This window comes from Ursus arctos, unplaced genomic scaffold (genome assembly GCF_023065955.2).
Source record: "Ursus arctos isolate Adak ecotype North America unplaced genomic scaffold, UrsArc2.0 scaffold_4, whole genome shotgun sequence".
NCBI classification, from domain to species: domain Eukaryota; kingdom Metazoa; phylum Chordata; class Mammalia; order Carnivora; family Ursidae; genus Ursus; species Ursus arctos.
Window position 1 is genome coordinate 26,849,431 of NW_026623056.1, and position 18,444 is coordinate 26,867,874.

General features: G+C 39.1%; 2 protein-coding genes across 4 annotated transcripts in view; one reads left to right on the top strand and one right to left on the bottom strand.

The window, feature by feature from the left end:
* Positions 1-11,176, bottom strand: part of PIGX (phosphatidylinositol glycan anchor biosynthesis class X) — a gene marked incomplete at its 5' end in the record, with an annotated part of 35,990 nt that extends 24,814 nt beyond the window's left edge. Inside the window, 2 exons of the mRNA XM_048214945.2 lie at positions 8,350-8,413; positions 10,993-11,176. Of these exons, the coding sequence (XP_048070902.2) occupies positions 8,350-8,413; positions 10,993-11,176 (248 nt within the window). The remainder of the gene's footprint in view (positions 1-8,349; positions 8,414-10,992) is intronic.
* Positions 11,147-17,608, top strand: CEP19 (centrosomal protein 19). Of its 3 annotated transcripts, none has more exons than XM_057306500.1 (3): positions 11,147-11,729; positions 14,211-14,351; positions 14,940-17,608. In XM_057306500.1, the coding sequence occupies exons 1-3, from the start codon at positions 11,177-11,179 to the stop codon at positions 15,299-15,301; spliced, it is 1,056 nt and encodes a 351-aa protein (XP_057162483.1). In that variant the 5' UTR covers positions 11,147-11,176; the 3' UTR covers positions 15,302-17,608. The 3 variants fall into 3 exon arrangements, with proteins under 3 accessions (XP_057162483.1, XP_048070852.1, XP_057162484.1); XM_048214895.2 differs by having other exon boundaries at positions 11,423-11,511; XM_057306501.1 differs by having other exon boundaries at positions 11,427-11,511; positions 14,154-14,351.
* Positions 17,609-18,444: the final 836 nt, after the last annotated feature.

Sequence of the window (18,444 nt, forward strand, 5' to 3'; positions counted from 1 at the left end):
GGCTCAGTCAGGCATCTACCTTCGGTTCAGGTCATGAGCTCAGTGTCCTGGGATCGAGCCTCGCATCTGGCTCCCTGCTCAGCAGGGAGTCTGCTTCTCCCTCTTCCTCTCTCCCCCTGCTCATGTGCTCTGTCTCTTAAGTAAATAAAATCCTTAAAAACAAAAATGTTTTTAAATAAAATAAAAAATTATTTTAGGGGCGCCTGGGTGGCACAGCGGTTAAGCGTCTGCCTTCGGCTCAGGGCGTGATCCCGGCGTTATGGGATCGAGCCCCGCATCAGGCTCTTCCGCTATGAGCCTGCTTCTTCCTCTCCCACTCCCCCTGCTTGTGTCCCCTCTCTCGCTGGCTGTCTCTATCTCTGTCAAATAAATAAATAAAATCTTTAAAAAAATTATTTTAAAAAAAGGAATAAAAGAGGGAACATTATTATACAACCTCTACCCATGAAGAGAACAATAAGGGAATATTTGAGTAATTTTATTCCAATGAATTAAATAACTTAAATAAAACAGCTAAATTCCTGGAAAGAATAAAATGACAAAACTGACAAAAGAAAAAATAGAGTATCGGGGGGTGCCTGGGTGGCTCAGTTGTTAAGCGTCTGCCTTCGGCTCAGGGCGTGATCCTGGAGTTCTGGGATCGAGCCCCACGTCAGGCTCCTCTGCTGGGAGCCTGCTTCTTCCTCTCCCACTACCCCTGCTTGTGTTCCCTCTCTCGCTGGCTGTCTCTCTCTCTGTCGAATGAATAAATAAAATCTTTAAAAAAAAAAAAAGAAAAAGAAAAAATAGAGTATCTGAATAGCTCTGTATCTTGAATTTGTAATTTAAAAAAATTTAAAGCCTTCCATATAGAAAACCTCAGGCCTAGAGGACTTTATTGTTGATTTCTATTGAATATTAAAAAAATAATATCAATGCTACACAATCAGAAAACAGAGAAGAAGGAAATATTTCCCAATTTTTTTTACAAGGCCAGAATTGGCCTGACACCAAAACCCAAATGAGGCATCACAACAAAAAAGTACAAACCAAGATCCCTCATGAACAGAGAAGTAAAAGTCCTTAACAAGATACCAGCAAATCAAATCCAGTAATATTTCAAAAAAATAATGCATCATGACCAAGTGGTAGGTTTACTGGAATTATCAACATATGGACTGTACCAAATTGACAAAATAAAGTAGAAAAATCATGATTCTCTTATAGTAGATGCAGAAAAAGCTTCTGACAAAGCTTAATACTAATCAGGAAAAAAACTTTAAACTCAAAGCAAAAAGGAAAGAAATTATAATAAAGAGTAGAAATCAATGAAATAGAAAGTAAACAAATAAAGAAACATCAATGAAATGTTTTCTTTCCAAAGATCAGTAACACTGATGAATCTCTAGATTGATCATGAAAGAGAGAAACATAGGAAACTAGGGACGTAAGAGAACATCCTCAACTGATAAAAGCCATCTACAAAAATACCTAACAAATATGGTGCTTAATGGTAAAAAACTGGATACCTTCCCTTTAAGATGAGAAACAAGGATGAATGGAAAGGGAAGGATGTCTGCTCTTACCACTTTTATTCAACATTGTGTTAGAAAAAAAAGTAATTAAAAAGTAAAAAAAAATTAATACAACAACAACATCATATTAGAGAGTCTAGCCAGTTCAAAAAGGCAAGGATATAAAAATCATACAGACCATGATCATCTATGTAGAATATCCTAAGGAATCCATGAAAAAGCTACAGGCATTGATAAGTGACTTCAGCAAGAAATTAGGGTACAATGTCAACCTACAAAAATCAACTGTATTTTATTACCAGCAACAACTAAGCAGAAATAAAAATTTTAAAATAATACTTTTTACATTTAAAAAAAACCCATGAAACACCTAGGGGTAAATTTTTTTTAAAGATTTACTTATTTATTTTAGAGAGAGAGAACACAGGTGGAAGGAGCAGAGGGAGAGGGAGAGAACTTCAAGCAAGAATCTCTACTGAGTGTGGAGCCCAATTTGATGCCTGTGCTTAGCGTCCTGAGATCATGACCTGAGCCGAAACCAAGAGCCAGATGCTTAACCAACTGAGCCACCCAGGTGCCTGGGGCTTTCTGTTTGTTTGTTTTTAAAGATTTTATTTATTTATTTATTTATTTATTTATTTATTTATTTATTTGAGAGGGAGAGAGCCCACGCACATGCGTGCACGTTTGTGAGTGGCACTACAGGCAGAGACAGAGAATCTCAAGCAGACTCCATGCTCAGTAGGGGCCCAATGGTGGGGGGCAGTGGTGGCTTGTTCTCATGACCCACGAGATCATGACCTCAGCCAAAACCAAGTGTCAGATGCTTAATCAACTGAGCCACCCAGGCACCCAACTTAGGGGTAAATTTAATAAAAGATGCATAAGACTTATATATTAAAAGTTATAATATTGTTAAAGACAAGCTGATAAAACCTATATAAATAAAGATGCCATACGCATGCACTGGAATACTCATTAACAGCAACATATCACTCCTCTACAAGTTGATCAAGAATTTCAACAGAATCGCAAACTTTCATGAAGTTTTGAAAAAATCTACAAATTGATTCCAAAAGTTATACAGAACTGCAAAGGATCCAGAATAACCAAAACAACTTTGAAAAAAAAGTTGAAGCACTCAGAGGTTTTGAAGCCATAATTTAAAGCTAGTTATCAAGGTAGTGCATTACTGGCATATGGATGGACATTCAGATCAGGGGTTGGCAAACTTTTTCTGTAAAGGTCCTAACAGTAAATATTTTAGGCTTTGTGAGCCTTACAAGGTTTCTGTTACGTATTTTTCTTCACCTTTAAAAAAAAAAAGACCTTCGAAAATGTAAAAGCCATTTTTATTTTTAGCTCAAGGGTAGTATAAAATAGGCCATGTGCAGGCTTTGGCCTTGGGCCACTTTGCCAAATGTTTATGCATAATAGAGTGCACAAATAGATCCTCACATACAAGGTAATTAATTTTCAATAAATGTATCAAGGTAATTTGATGAGGAAAGAATAATCCTTTCACCAAATGATGTTGGATCAACTGCATATCCGTAAGGAAAAAAATTAACCTCAACCCTTACTTAATAGTACACACAAAAATTAATTCAAAATGGATCACACCCCATATGACACTTCTTTTTATTTTTTATTTTTTATGTTGGCTCCACTCACAACCCTGAGATCAAGACCTGAGCTGGGATCAAGCGTCAGATCCTTAACTGACTGAGCCACCCAGGACTCCCCCATATGACACTTCTTTTTTTTTTTTTTTTTTTTTTAAGATTTTATTTATTTATTTGACAGAGATAGAGACAGCCAGCGAGAGAGGGAACACAACCAGGGGGAGTGGGAGAGGAAGAAGCAGGCTCATAGCAGAGGAGCCTGATGTGGGGCTCGATCCCATAACGCTGGGATCACGCCCTGAGCCGAAGGCAGGCGCTTAACCGCTGTGCCACCCAGGCGCCCCCCCATATGACACTTCTAAAAGAAAATTTTAATGATATCGAAATAGACATGGATTTTTTACACAGGACACAAAAACCACGAACTATAAAAGAAAAAAACTGAAAAATTCAAAATTAGAGTTCTTACAACCCAATAATAAGATGACAAACCACTAAGTTTAAAAATGGACAAGATTAAACAAACAAACAAAAAAAGAACTAATAAAATAAAACGAAAAAAAAAAAAGGACAAGATTTGGGGCACCTGAGGGCTCATTCAGTTGGGCATCTGCCTTCAGCTCAGGTCATGATCCCAGGGTCCTGGGATTAAGCCCCACGTCAGGCTCCCTGCTCAGCATGGAGCCTGCTTCTCCTTCTCCCTCTGCCTGCCACTCCCTCTGCTTGTGCTCTCTCCCTGTGTCAAATAAAATCTTTTTTTTAAAAAGACAAAAATAAATAAATTAAATAAAAATGGGCAAGATTTAAGCAGACTCTTCACAAAGGAAGATACACCAGTGGCCAAAAAGCACATGAAAAAATGCTTAACACCATTAGTCATCATTAAAACCACAGTGAATTACCACCACACACCCACCAGAATCTCTAAAATTAAAAAGACTGACAATACCAAGTGTTGGCAACAATGTGGCACGGACAGAACTCTCATACACAGCTCACAGGAATGTAAAACAGTATAATCACTTTGGAAAACATTTTGGCAGTTTCTAAGTTCAACATATACCTACCATATACCCAGCAACCCAAGAGAAATGAAAACATATTCACACAAAGTCTTGTATACAGATGTTCATTATAGCTTTATTTATCATAGCCCAAAATTAGAAATGACCCCAATGCCATAAAAATGTGAATGGATAAACAAATGTTAGTACTCAGAAACAAAAAGGAACAAATTACTGCCATGCAGAACATGAATAAATCTCACTGATATAATGCTGAGTGAAAGAACCCAGATATCAAAAAGATATACTGTATGGTTTCATTTACATAAAATTCTAGAAAATCTATATAATGCAAGAAAATAGATCAGTGGTTGGCTGAGCCTGGGTATGGGTGAGGGAGAATAATTCCAAGCAGCAGCACATGGGTGTTTTTAGAGATGATGAAAATACTCTATATTTTGATCGGGGTGGTGGTTACATGGGTATACAGAATTGCCAAAACTCAGTGAAGTTGATTAAAAAAATCATTATGAGGGACGCCTGGGTGGAAGAGTGGGTTAAACGACTGACTCCTGGTTTCGGCCCAGGTCATGATCTCGGGGTCATCAGGCCCCATGCTCAGCACAGAGTCTGCTTGAGATGCTCTCTCTCCCTCTCCCTTGCCCCTCCCCCCAAAATAAATAAATAAATCTTTAAAAAATCATGAAAAATCATACTATGAAATAGTACTATAATAATTCCTCTTTTACCTGTAATAAAACAAAGCACCAGGGTTAAAACATCCATGTTACTGTCTTTATAGAAAAATTGTTACTCTAACTCAAAAAGTATGGGGAAATGCTTTGAGCCTTCATATAAATGTATGATATTAGGTTTTGGTTCTCAGATATTCAATAAATTTTTATGGACTCATTGCTCCAAGAACACAGCAGCAATTTCAGGAAATGAATATCAAGAACAGCTATACAGAGAAAGAGTTGTTTTGGATTTTTTTTTTTTTTTTTTTTTTTTTTTGCTTACATTCTTCCAAGTAGCTTATATTCTTCCAAGAGGTAATTTTACATATAGCATTTTATTTTCCTAATAATTTGTATTCATTGAAAGAATTTTGAATAATATTTGTGGTATTGTTATATTCTATTTTCATCCAAAAATATCATTTCTAATGATGTAAAAGCTAAGGGTAGAATATGCAAATCAATTAAATCCAAAAGGATTTGAGGAAACAAAAATACTCTCGAAAGAAAGAAAGAAAGAAAGAAAGAAAAGAAAAGAAAAGAAAAGAAAAAGAAAAAGAAAAAGAAAACTGAAGCACTGAGAAACTAACTTATCTAAGAGCCAGGATTCAAACCCCAATTATTTTACTCTAATGCCCACATTCTTAGCCGCTATTCACTCTGCCTCTGTAAAAGTAGAGTATACCTATAATCTCTTTTATTTCAGATAATGTATATGTATTTATGAACATGTACTATTTTATAATTAGAAAAAATATATATACTTAGAACCAGAGACTATTCAGGACCTCCCTCCAAGATGACATTCAATCAATTAATCAGAACATGTTGGATAACTTTGTTAATCTTTATGAAGTCATTCAACTGTTTTATCTTTCAGTTCACGTTCTTTATCTTGTTCACAAATAGAACTTGTAAAACTTCATCAAAGTCTTGCAGAAAATCCCATATACTATATCTACAGCATTTCTTTAATCTACGTATCTAGTGGGTCTGCATGAAGGACATAGGTTTGTCGCAAATTCATGCTAGTTCCCAGAGACTACCACTTCCTCTTTTGTGTCCACAAACCATCCTTTTAACAACCTGGGCTTGAATTTTGCCCAGAAGCTACATCAACTAACTCACTCCCAGATTATCCAAAGATCACAAACAGAAGTTCGGCAATCACTTAAGCAAATTCTTCTACTGCACTGAACTTTAGATCATCACAGAAAGGAGACCCTAAACTCATTCGTAATAGTAAGGTCCTTTTATAAAATTCCCTTACGTACTCTGCATTTCAATTTCCTCCTACCAGTATTTGCTTGGCCCTCTCCAGAGGGGAAGTAATTTTTCTTGACCAAGAAGACAGAAATAAGAGAAGCTAACAAATTCTCCTTTCTATCATCTGTTAATGTTTCCTCCTCTACCCTAGCAGCAAGACTATACCTGCTCTAAACATAACTGGAAAACCTTTTTACAAAATGATTACTGGCATTTTCTGAAGGTCTCAAATAACTCTGAGATTTCTAGTTTCTGAATCTATTCTTATAGTTCTGTCACTCTTCATCCTCAGTTTTATGTCCCGGTTTTTACCTTCAGTACTTCTAATGGGACAGCTACTTTTGCTGTCACAATAGCCTCCTCAAGCAACTCTTTCTTCCTCACTGGAGTCATTTATAATTGCACCATCAATTTTGCATTATTTAGTATTTCCCATTTCTCTCGAGAATACATACCAATTTTTCTAATAACAGAAGCTATAACCTTGGCATGGGCACCTGGGTGATACAGTCGGCTGGGCAATCGACTCAGATTTCGGCTCAGGTCATGATCTCAGGGTCCTGGGATGATGCTCAACCAGGAGTCTGCTTGTGATTCTCTCTCCCTCTCCCCGCACTTGTACACATGCTCTCTCTCAAATAAACACATCTTTAAAAAAAGAAGCTATAACCTTGGCATAACTACCCTGACATTGCTTAAAATTTGTCTAAAACTTGGTCAAAAACTCCTTTTAGAAGTGACTTCCCTCCCAAAATCAGTTTTATTATAGTCACATCTCCTCTTTCACTGAAACTGTATTGCCCAATTTGATCACCTATTCATCATTTGTAATAAGAGCTAACATTTCCTGGCTATGTACTTGTGACAGCACTACATTAAAAGACTTCAAATATATTCTCAGATTTAATCCTCGCAAACCTAATGAGGAAATACTATCATTATCTAATTTTACCATAAGGTGGCAAAGACTTAAGTATGCTTGACTAAGGCCACACAGTCATTAAATAACAGAGCTACACTCTGAGCCCAAATCTGTCTGAGTTAAAAAACAAAACAAAACAAAACTTCAAGTTTTTTCTACTATACCTCCCGGCCATTCACATGTAGGCTAACTTTGAAGACAGTGGAGAGTGAGATGTCTCAGTTTAAGGTGACTTATAAAATGCAGCAATTTAAAAAAAATAAACGTATCAGATTTATAAATCAAATATCAGAATCATTTCAAATTAATTACCTTGAACGAGTTTAAAGTTTGGGAAGTTTTCTTACAGAACAGTTTCTACAACTTTTTACTAGTCTTTTAAGTATCTTCAACACTGGCAAAAATTCATTTTTGAGAATTTTTTTTAAATGGGCAGCAAAGCAAGGTTTACTGAGCAATAGTAAAGTTTATTGAATGAGAGGGTACAAAGCTCCCAGAGAGGAAGGGGACCTGAGAGGGTTGCCCGAGAATAATTTCTATTTTGGAAACAACTTGGTCATTTGGAACCAAGTCTTATGAATCAGAAACAGTGATTTAGGGTGATATATCTTAGTACATGAGGGCATGGCTTTGGAGTATGACAGTCATAAATTTGAGTTAGAGCCCTACTACCTTAACTTCTAAATTATTTAAATTCTTTGAACCCTACTTCTCTCATCTGAAAAGCAAAAAAGGGAATGACTTCTTGGCCTTCTGGCTAAGATCAAGGGAAAAGCAAGAAAGGTTTCATCTTTCTCACACCCACTGTGAAGATTAAGTGAATCTGGCTATATGTATGTTATATATATAAAGAATACACATGTATGGTAAATAATAAACATTCGTTTTCTCTTCTCTACTGCTATTTTATTTATTTATTTTTAATTATTTATTTGACAGAGAGAGCATGTAAGAGCGCTGCAAGCAGGAAGTGTGGCAGGCAGAGGGAGGAGCAGACTCACGGCTGAGTAGGCAGCCCAACACAGGACACAATCCCAGGACCCTGAGATCATGACCTGAGCCAAAGGCAGAAGCTTAACCTACTTAACCTGAGCCATCCAGGCACCTCTCTACTGTTATTTTAATCATTATTTCAAACTGTGAACCACATGTGATAATACTGTCACTTATAACACTTGTAAGAAAGCAAGAGATTTTCAGTTTATCCATTTTCCAGCTATTTTTTGTTCTAATTATATGAAACAGTATTTTGACATAAGTAAAAGTCAGTGGGCAACTTACCTGTGGAAACCATCTTTCAAAACTTCTTGCCTCAAAATAATTTCTGAACAAGTGGCCCTTATGCCTAGAAGAACCAGAAGATTTTTTAAAATAAAATAAGCACTCAATGAAAGAATATTTAAATAATTAGAAAATAATTGTTTGAATAGGCTTTACTTGCCTGGAAAATCTAACCAACCTATAAACAAAACAAAAGCTTTTAAAACAAACAATTTGAGCTATCTAAAAAGCTACTAATACAGCATAGGCATTAAGAACACTGACCTTGGAATAAAATTGCCTAATTTCAAATCCCAGTTTGTCCCTTAAATCTACATGACTTTGGACAAGATAGTTTATCTATTTGTCATCAGAATTTAATACACGTAGAAGCATTTAGAACAGGGCTTACCACATAGTAAGAGCTCTACGTAAGTGTTTGTCATTAATACTATTTTATTCAGATGATCCCAGGACACCAAAAGGAACAGAATGGCTAAAAAGCCAGGAAATCTCAGTTTAAATCCTGGTTCACTGAAACTGTGTTTCAGATACAAACTGCCAACTTTTGTATTCTACCATCCATACCTGTAAAACTGAGAAGATGGTACATTTATACCTTGTGGAGATGTTGGGAGGGTTTAAAATAGAGAAACAAAAACTTAAGGCTTTTGAAAGATTCAAAGGGTTCCTTTATAAATTTAGAATGACCCAAAATCTCACTGTACTGACACCATCCAGAATTCAGATGTTAAAACTATTACTCGATGTCAGCATCATAAAACGAAAAATTCAGGGGCACCTGGGTGGCCTGGTCAGTTAAACGTCTGACCCTTGATTTCGGCTCAGGTCATGATCTCAGGGTTGTGACATTAGCCCTGAGACAGGCTCCGCACTGGGTGGTGGAGCCTGCTAAGATTTTCTCTCTAAATAAATAAATAAATAAATAATTCAGTTACTAATGACCATCAACTTTGCCAGGTAACTTGCTATGAAACTTTACCCCATTTTCAAAAGCTGGAAGTACATGGAAAGAACATTAAAACAAACACAAAGAAAACCATATACTATTGTGTATTGCCAAGTCTATTAGATTTATTCCTGAAAAGACGCATAAAAAATGATATGAAAATGAAAACATTGAAATATACAAGGGAAGGAAAACAGTATGGAAAAATAATATTTATTAAATGATATCCATATGATAAATCCTCTACTTGGGGCTTTCACATGTTTTAACTTTCACAAAACAGGCAGGCAAAATTACTGCCATTTGCACACAGGAGGAAACTCTGATTAATAAACAGTTCTAACTCGCTCTAGGCCATACCACTAAGTAAGTTACTGATTAAAAGCAAGATTTACCAGAGTTTTAAAGCCTAAGATATTTCCACTTTCCTAGCTATTTAAAAAAAAAATCCTTATTTGCTTCCGAGAAGCATATATAATCATTTCCAAAAAATAACTTTGGGTATCTTTTTTACAAATCCAGGTGTTTCATTATGTTTAATTTCAATAGGGGTGGAGAGTAAGGATTTATATCTAGCTATAAGTTAAATTAGAAAAAAAAGTTCAGATTAATAGGCTTAAATTCTATTGGGATATACATTAGAGAATAGTAAATCACATTCATTTTGGGATGGTAGAAAGGTTAATTTACAAACAGTACAGCAAATTTTTAAAGCAAAAATACCATTTTCAAAATGAATTTGTTGCATCTGAATTGACCTTCAAGATTTTTCCTCTTAAATATTACTTTATTTGATTACAGTGGCCTGAACTGGCTCTGGAAATTGATCTCTTTTTAATCATAAAATACCAGGGCTGGAAGAGTCTTTAGAGATCACCAAGTCCAGTTGTTTAAAAATTCATTTTGGCTTCATAATACTTCAAATAAATTTGGAAACTTAATATGCGAAGACACAAAAGCAGTGATTGACACCATAGTCCAATATCCTCACTTTACAGACGGAGAAACTTAACAAATTTGTACTGACTTTTCCTTATTGTAAATACTACTGCACTTGCCCACTACTCTGCAAGCTCCACGAGGGTTGGGGCCGTATTTAGCTCAACTCTGAATCCACAGCACCTAGCACAGCACTGCGGGCCCACTAACTCGGGCCCAGAGAAATTAATCAACTCGCCTGCCCAGCCGGTAGTCATAAGAAAAGCCCCAGCCCAATCCAGTCTATTACAAAAAAAGTTTGTAAAACAAAACTAGTTGTCCTCCCCTTCCCACGCCCTCACCCCGTCAGTCTCTCTTTTCTGGACTGGGATTCTCACACCCCACAGGGCACTGAGGCCTTGCTGGTCCCTCGGGGGTCCCAAGCTTCATGCATTCCAAGACACTTGGCGGCTAAACTTCCTTCACGATATTTTAGTAATAGTACGGCCAGTACAACCTCTGAACGACAAAGCCAGACTCTCCAGAGACCCAAGAGAAGCCTCTGAGCAGTGGCTGGAGGGTGGGAAGGGTGGGAAGCACATGGCCTCTGTTTTTAACCTCCTCCAGGTCACCCAGCAGGTTCTCGGTCCGCGCGCCGAGGTCCCGAGAAGTACCCTACCTTTGCAAACCCGGGAGGACCTAGAGTCGCGACTGCCCCCCACCCGCCGGCCCCCCCAGCCCCGCCCCCACTCTCGCAGCCCCGCCCCTCCCTTTACCAGCGTCGGTGAGGGCGGCAGTGAAGGCTGCAGCTGGTGTGCTCGTGAGCCCAGCCGCCTCCCAGAGGAGCAGCCAGGCCACAGCCCAGACGCCCACAGCCCTGGCAGCCAGGACGCTGGAGAACGCGCTCCCCAAAGGAGCGCGCGGGGACGAAAAGCGGACTGAGGAGCCTGCGCACGCCTTATGCCGCTCCTAAAGCGTGCTGCCACGGAGTTAGTGACCGGGACGGAAGACAGTGACGCGCGCCTGCGGTCCTGCCATTTCCCGGCTTCCCGCAGCTCTGCCCCCCCCTCGAAAGCTCCGGCGTTGCGGGAGGGGGAAACCCTAGCCACCTCCTTCGCTCTCTCGCCGCCCCGCCCCTCGCGGTCGGGTCGGGGGGGCGGAGCGAGGAGCGGCGCACGCGCCGTGACGTACGCCAGGGCTGTTGCTGTGGGAACGACTCCCGCATCCAGACCCCTACCCCGAGGCAGTCGTGCGAGAGGTATCCCGGAGCTCTCAGTCTCCACCTCCACTTCCAGGTACTTGCGGATTCTGCCTTCCTGCGGGGGAATTCACCCAACAGTCACGTCTGAGGGGCTGTGGCTATCGCCTCTTCCTGCAGCGCCAGACTCCGCCCGGCCTCAAAGTCGAATGAAGTGCTCCTTTGTGCACTGCATGCAGTTGGGTGGAAACAACCCCCTCGCGGCGGTTTTAAGACCTTGCCCTGCAGAAGATCACTTTCTGTATTTCTCTAAGGGTAAGAAAAGTCAGCCTTGCAGTAGTGGGGACGTGAATTAGGGAGAGGATCGTCTCTCTGTTGGCAAAATCCGTACACTTTTAGGTGCTGGGGGGATATTTAGCAAGATTTTGGCAGTCACTGATTCCTGGGGAGAAAAGTATTAATGCCTAGAAAGAAGAGTTAGGTAAATGTGTCGTCTGTCTTCATGAATTAAATTGAATCTGTAAGTAGGCCCAGATGCAGACTGGAGCTAGGACAGGTGTCTGCAAGAGGAAAGATGTCAGAATGTACTATCGAAAACTGAAAATAGCAGTATACACATGATAATAAGAAATATGGATTACGCTTTGGAAGAAACACTTAAAAGAATGGAAACTGGTTGCCTATGAAGAGAGGAAGGGCAGAGGACAACAGTTTTTTGTTATAATCCTGAGAATTATTTTACATTTTAAAACAGAATATAAGCATTACTTTAGTACAAATAAAAGTTAAATTTTAAAAAGAAAACACTCTGTAGTCAGAAAAACGACATCGTTATCAATTCCATACATCAGTCATGAGTACAGTCATTAGTGTGTGCGGAATTTATATTGTGCTCAGTAGGATCTCCTAGAAAGCTTACTAACAGACCAGATTTTAATGACATAAACTGGGAGTAGTATTTGAAGAAGGGGGTGGGGTGGGATTGTGTGCATCAGATCAGAGCACAGTAATTTGAAAAGGCAGTTCTTTATGATTAATTTATTACGGGTAAAAATTCTGACATCCAGCGATAAGGACTGAATAGTATAGATAATGGTTTATCCATAGGACAAAACACTTGACAGTCATAGAAATGTGCGTTTTAGTAAAGCATCTAAGGACAAAATCACATAAGTTGTTAAATTTACAAGGCAGGAAATAGATGTATAATATAAAAAATACTATACTTAAAAAACTATATGTGTACAAAAAAAAGAAAGAATCAAGGGTAGTCATTTTATATATGTTTCCTCCTCCTCCTCCCCCACCCTACCCCCAGTCTTCTCCAAAGTACTACGTTCCTGTGGTGATTCTCTAGCAGAGTCAACTTTATGAAGGTATCATCACCCTATGCTGCTTTACCTCTAGGTTCCTTGACATTTGCAAATCTTCCTCAAAGTATCATAGTCCTGGGGGCGCCTGGGTGGCACAGTCGTTAAGCGTCTGCCTTCGGCTCAGGGCGTGATCCCAGCGTTCTGGGATCGAGCCCCACATCAGGCTCCTCCGCTAGGAGCCTGCTTCTTCCTCTCCCACTCCCCCTGCTTGTGTTCCCTCTCTCGCTGGCTGTCTCTATCTCTGTCAAATAAATAAATAAAATCTTAAAAAAAAAAAAAAGTATCATAGTCCTATCTAAAGCAGTCCCTGTAATTAAGTGTATTTTGGCACTGGGCACCAGGAAGAGGGAATAGAAAGTATTAACAGCAAAATAGCTGTGTTTCTTGTAACTGAGGAAACATAGTGAGACAAATAAATTGAAATAAAAACCATGTAAACTGTATTGCCTTGTATATGTGGAGGTTGAATCTGTACCGGGTCTACATTTTTTATCAGATGTCTATAGACTATAAACACTTAAATGATATACAGAGGCTATGTCTCATGTTGGTACATTAAATTCAAATTTTTTTAAAGATTATATTTATTTATTAGAGAGAGCGCACGTGCGTGTGTGAGTGAGGGGAGGGGCAGAGGGAGAGGGAGAGAAGCAGACTCCCTGCTGAGTTAGAGCCCAACGTGGGGCTCAATCTCATGACCCTGAGATCATGACCTGAGCCAAAACCAAGAGTCAGCCCCTCAACTGACTGAGCCAACCAGACGCCCCTGGTACATTAAATTAAACAAGAATGTATGGTGTTTTGCTGGGATATTCTGATGAATAATGGATATGTTTCCTGCCATCATGTAGCCTATAGAATAGAAGGCAAGATAAATGATTCAGTAAGTAATCACAAAAAACTTAATGAGTAAAATGATTGGGAAAATACAGAAGAGACAGACCTGGTCTGGTGAACCTCTCAGGACATAATGTTTAAGGTTAAAAAAATCATAGTATCTTGCCATAGAGGGTGCTCGTACATACTTGATTAATTGATAAATTAAAAAGATCCTGTAAGTTGATTCTTGGGCTGACTTAGGGGTTCATATACAGTCTTTGGTTAAGAGTGCAGTACACTAAGAGGTCTAGACTGAACTGCATTTCCAGGTTCATGTGCGAACAAACCTACACGCCTCAAAGAACCAGGGATCCAGCAACTAAGGATAACCTCAGGGCCAAACTGAACTTTCAGGGTAGCTCTCAAAGTATTGAAATCGACAGCCTGAGCATGCATCTTTAGGACTGGGCCAGAGCCAGATCTGCTGGGGAGGAGGGGTACTGGGGAGTGTGATTTATCTAACACTTAACATTTTTCCCCCCTTTAGCAGGAAGTCATTGTGACTAACACATTTTCATCAGATTTCCTCTGATTTACCCTGAAGTGTATGTGAGAATGATGTGCACTGCCAAGAAATGTGGAATTAGGTTCCAGCCTCCAGCGATTATCTTAATCTATGAGAATGAAATGAAGGGGAAAAGTCGCCAACGCATCATGCCAGTCCGAAACTTTTCAAAGTTTTCAGGTACCTCATGTTTTATCTTGCCTCCTATCTTAAATATCCTCTAAATCATTTAATAACAATGACTTCAGTCTCGTAATGGAGCGACATGGCCTTCAGAGTTAGACAGTCCTAGGTTCAAATCATGACTATCAGGTAGAATATTGTCAGCGAGCTTCAGTTTCCCGATCTGTAAATGGAAATTGATAATCCCACCCTTCCAGAATTGTGATATGGGTTAGGTGAGATAGCATTATTCAATAATATTGACTCCCTTCTATCCCTCTAAATGTGTTTTTTATTTGTAGTCTTGATATTTTCTTGGTACCAGTACTAATATCTAAAACTGTAATGCTACCTTTTCATCTTAGACGTTTACTCCAATTGCAAGTGTTTAGCATCTCCTCAAAGTGATTTTAAGTTAAGGAAATAAAAAGTGCATCCATCCTCCCCCCACCACACTCATAGCTTGATATAAAGGAATAATAGTTCTGCAAAATAATTCATTCTGAAAAAGCCACTTAGCTACTTGGCTCTCACAGCAGATAACGCTTTCAGTAGTTTGCGGTATAGCTGTTGTATATGGTATATAGTTTTGTTTTTCCCTCCTAGATTGCAGCAGAGCTGCTGAACAATTAAAGAATAATCCACGACACAAGGATTACCTGGAACAAGTGTCCCTGAGGCAGCTAGAGAAGTTATTCAGTTTTTTACGAGGTTACTTGTGGGGGCAGAGTTTGGCAGAAACAATGGAACAAATTCAGCGGGAAACAACACTTGATCCTGAGGAAGACCTGAACAAACTAGATGACAAGGAACTTGCTAAGAGAAAGAGCATCATGGATGAACTTTTTGAGAAAAATCAGAAGAAGAAGGATGATCCGAATTTCGTTTATGACATCGAGGTTGAGTTCCCGCAGGATGAACAGCTGCAGTCCTGTGGCTGGGACACAGAGTCAGCTGACGAGTTCTGATACCAGAAACTCAAAGAATTGATTGGGCTAGTGGAAAATCCGTTTGTACAAAGGATGTATAAACATGGTTCTAGAAAAGTCTGTAAAGAACACTTAATGTACATGTTGGGTCAAGTTTGGATTGACCATGACTTTTCAAAACCAGGACATGTAGAGTATCTACTGTGTAGATGCATGAGGAATATACGAAAACCAGAATATGGGAATCTGCCTTTAAGGAGCTTACAATCTAATTGGAAGATGACTCAAAAACTTGTGAAAAGTTAATTAACAGAATTAGGCAGCTAAAAGATTAGAGCCAGATGCTTGATAAAAGTTAAAGAGGGTCAGAGCCTAGCTTACCACAGGGTTAGAAGAGTCAGGAAAGACTGTGTCCTTTCATAGAGAGATGGGACTTTGCCTGGCCCTCGAAATGATGGTGTTTGGAAGGAAGTTTATGTAGAACTCCAGATGAGAAAAGCTGGGAGGAAAAAGAGGCCGGAGGTAGGGGGTGGGTAGTGGTAAAGAGATAGGGATTAGAACATTTTATTTGAGGAACAGTAAGCAAACTATAGTTTGGTAAGATGGGAGGGCATGGACGGTTACCAGGGATTGTCCTGTGTGCACTGTCTTCATATGTATTTAAGTCTGGAGTAGGAGAATAGCCCTAGAGAATGCCCTGCAGCTGCGAATGGATATCATCTGATGGACAGCAGGGGCATTCTGCTGCTCCAGGATCAGGAAAACTGTACCAAAGATATTCGGAAACCCCGAAGCTCTTCCCATAAATAAAGAGGTTTGTTTGTAAAATGGGAAATCCAGCCATAATGAATGACTAATAGGCATTGCCAGTGTAGGCCTATTCATGAGTTTGGATCTACAAAGAGACCTTTGTTGAACGAGGTTATATGTGTACAGATACATCTTTCTTATTACTAGAATATTGTTTAATTGGCAGATATTCTGTGTTTTCTGCAAGGAGATTAATACTCATTAAATAAAACTGTAAAAATTATTCACTCTTTCTACCTATCCATCCTTACTCTCTTTACCATTAAAAGCCCCATTAAAGGGACCATTCTTATAGTGGTATCAGCAGGGGCTCAAGATGGTCATGTGTCATGTGTATATTTGCCAAAGGTAGAAAAAAATGTTCAGAATCAGAGATCCTTCTGTATCTACATAGTATTCCACTGTACAGATGTAGATGATCTATTTTAAAAGTTGACCTGAGGCTGTTTATCCTTTCACTGTTACAAATAATGCCACAGCAAATAACCTTGTACATTCTCTGTTTTGTGCATTTATGAAACTATAAGTAATGCCTAGAAGGGAATTGCTGGGTATGTCTATTCTAAATTTTAATAGATATTGCTAAGTTGTCCTTCAAAGAAGTTCGTTCATTCATCCATTCATTCGGTATATGTACTTAATGAACACCTATTACATGCTGAGCCTGTATTATTCTAGAGTCTGGCTATGTAGCCATATACACAACAAAGTCCTTGCCTTTACAAGATTTACAATCTAGTGGGAGAGGAGAGACAAACATAAATACATAGAGTAATGTCACATGATAAGTGCTTAGAATTAAAAACATGGTAAAAAGAAAACAATGGAGCCACTTTTTTTGACAGTGATCAGAGAATGCCTCACTGTAGAGATGGGACATTTGAGTAAAGACCTGAGGGAGGTAAGGAAAAAGCGATGTGCATTTCATGAGTAGTAGAGAAAGGTAGGTGTGTGGGCCCCCAGGGCTGGAGTGTGCTTGGCTTACTTGAGGAAGAACAAGGATACAGATGTGGCTAATATAGATTGAGCAAGAGAATAATGGTAGGAGATGAGGTTGGAGTGTTATTACCAGTGCATAGTACTTCCACGAAGGCTGTACCAACTTAAACTGTCGGCAGTTCATGAGGGTACCTGTTTTCCCCACATGCTCATCAACAGATAGTGTTCTCAAACGTGTTGATCTTTGCCCATTTTATAATTATAATTTAAAAAGGGCATCTCATAGTTTTAATTCATTTCTTTTATTATGGGTGAGATTGAGCATTTTCATACACTTAAGGACAATTTTTTTATGACATAACTTATGTCATTTTTCTATTATAAAAAGTTCTTTATTGGGGCACCTGGGTGGCTCAGTCGGTTAAGTGTCTGCCGTCAGCAGAGGTCATGATCCCAGAGACCTGAGAGCAAGCTCCACAGTAGCCCAGAGTTCCTGCTCAGCAGGGAGTCTGCTTCTCCCTCTCCCTCTGCCTGCCACTCCCCTTGCTTGTACTCTCTCTCTCTCAAATAAATAAATAAAATCTTTTTTTTAAAAAAGTTCTTTATTAAGGAAAATAGTCCTTGGTCTGTGATATGAGTTGCAGGTATTTCCACCTTTGTCATTTGTGTTTTAACTTTGTTTATATTATTTTTTCCAGGCAGATTGTTTTCAAGTCAAATTGATCAGTATTTTTCTCTGTGCTTCTACATTTTTGTCATATTTAGAGAGGCATTCCTCACCCCAAGATTTTTTTTCAATCCCATGATTTTTTTCTACACAGGAATTAATTTTGTTATAAAATACAAGATGTGAATCCTAACTTTACTTTTTCCCAAATGCCCATCGCACTGTCCCAACATTACTATAAACTCAATTACCTATCTTTCCCCCAATGATCTGAAGTGTGTGCTTTATCATATACAAGTTGCCACATGTATCAAAATAGTTATCTTTTGATTATGTTAATGTCATCAGCAGCATACTTTCCCAGTCTATGTTTTTTGATGTTTATTGAGCACATCTTGTGTTCACTAAATGAAGAGCTACAGTAAGATACAAAATGGGCCATAACTTTTGCTTTTGAGATTTTTTTTTTTTAAAGATTTTATTTATTTATTTGACAGAGACAGAGACAGCCAGCGAGAGAGGGAACACAAGCAGGGGGAGCAGGAGAGGAAGAAGCAGGCTCATAGCGGAGGAGCCTGATGTGGGACTCGATCCCGTAACGCCAGGATCACGCCCTGAGCCAAAGGCAGGCGCTTAACCGCTGTGCCACCCAGGCGCCCCTGCTTTTGAGATATTAACATAGTTTAGCAAAACAAGAAAACTAGCATATATGAGCTAGAGGTCCTGACTCTAACTGAAGCAGGAGAGGGAGATCATGTGAGCTGAG

What these genes read in the sequence shown, in the direction of transcription:
- CEP19 (XM_057306500.1), top strand. Translation starts at nt 11,177, where the DNA reads ATGCCGCTCCTAAAGCGTGCTGCCACGGAGTTAGTGACCGGGACGGAA. An exon ending in CTTTCTGTATTTCTCTAAGG is followed by an intron (nt 11,730 to 14,210) that starts GTAAGAAAAGTC and finishes TTTACCCTGAAG; the next exon opens with TGTATGTGAGAATGATGTGC. An exon ending in AAACTTTTCAAAGTTTTCAG is followed by an intron (nt 14,352 to 14,939) that starts GTACCTCATGTT and finishes TTTCCCTCCTAG; the next exon opens with ATTGCAGCAGAGCTGCTGAA.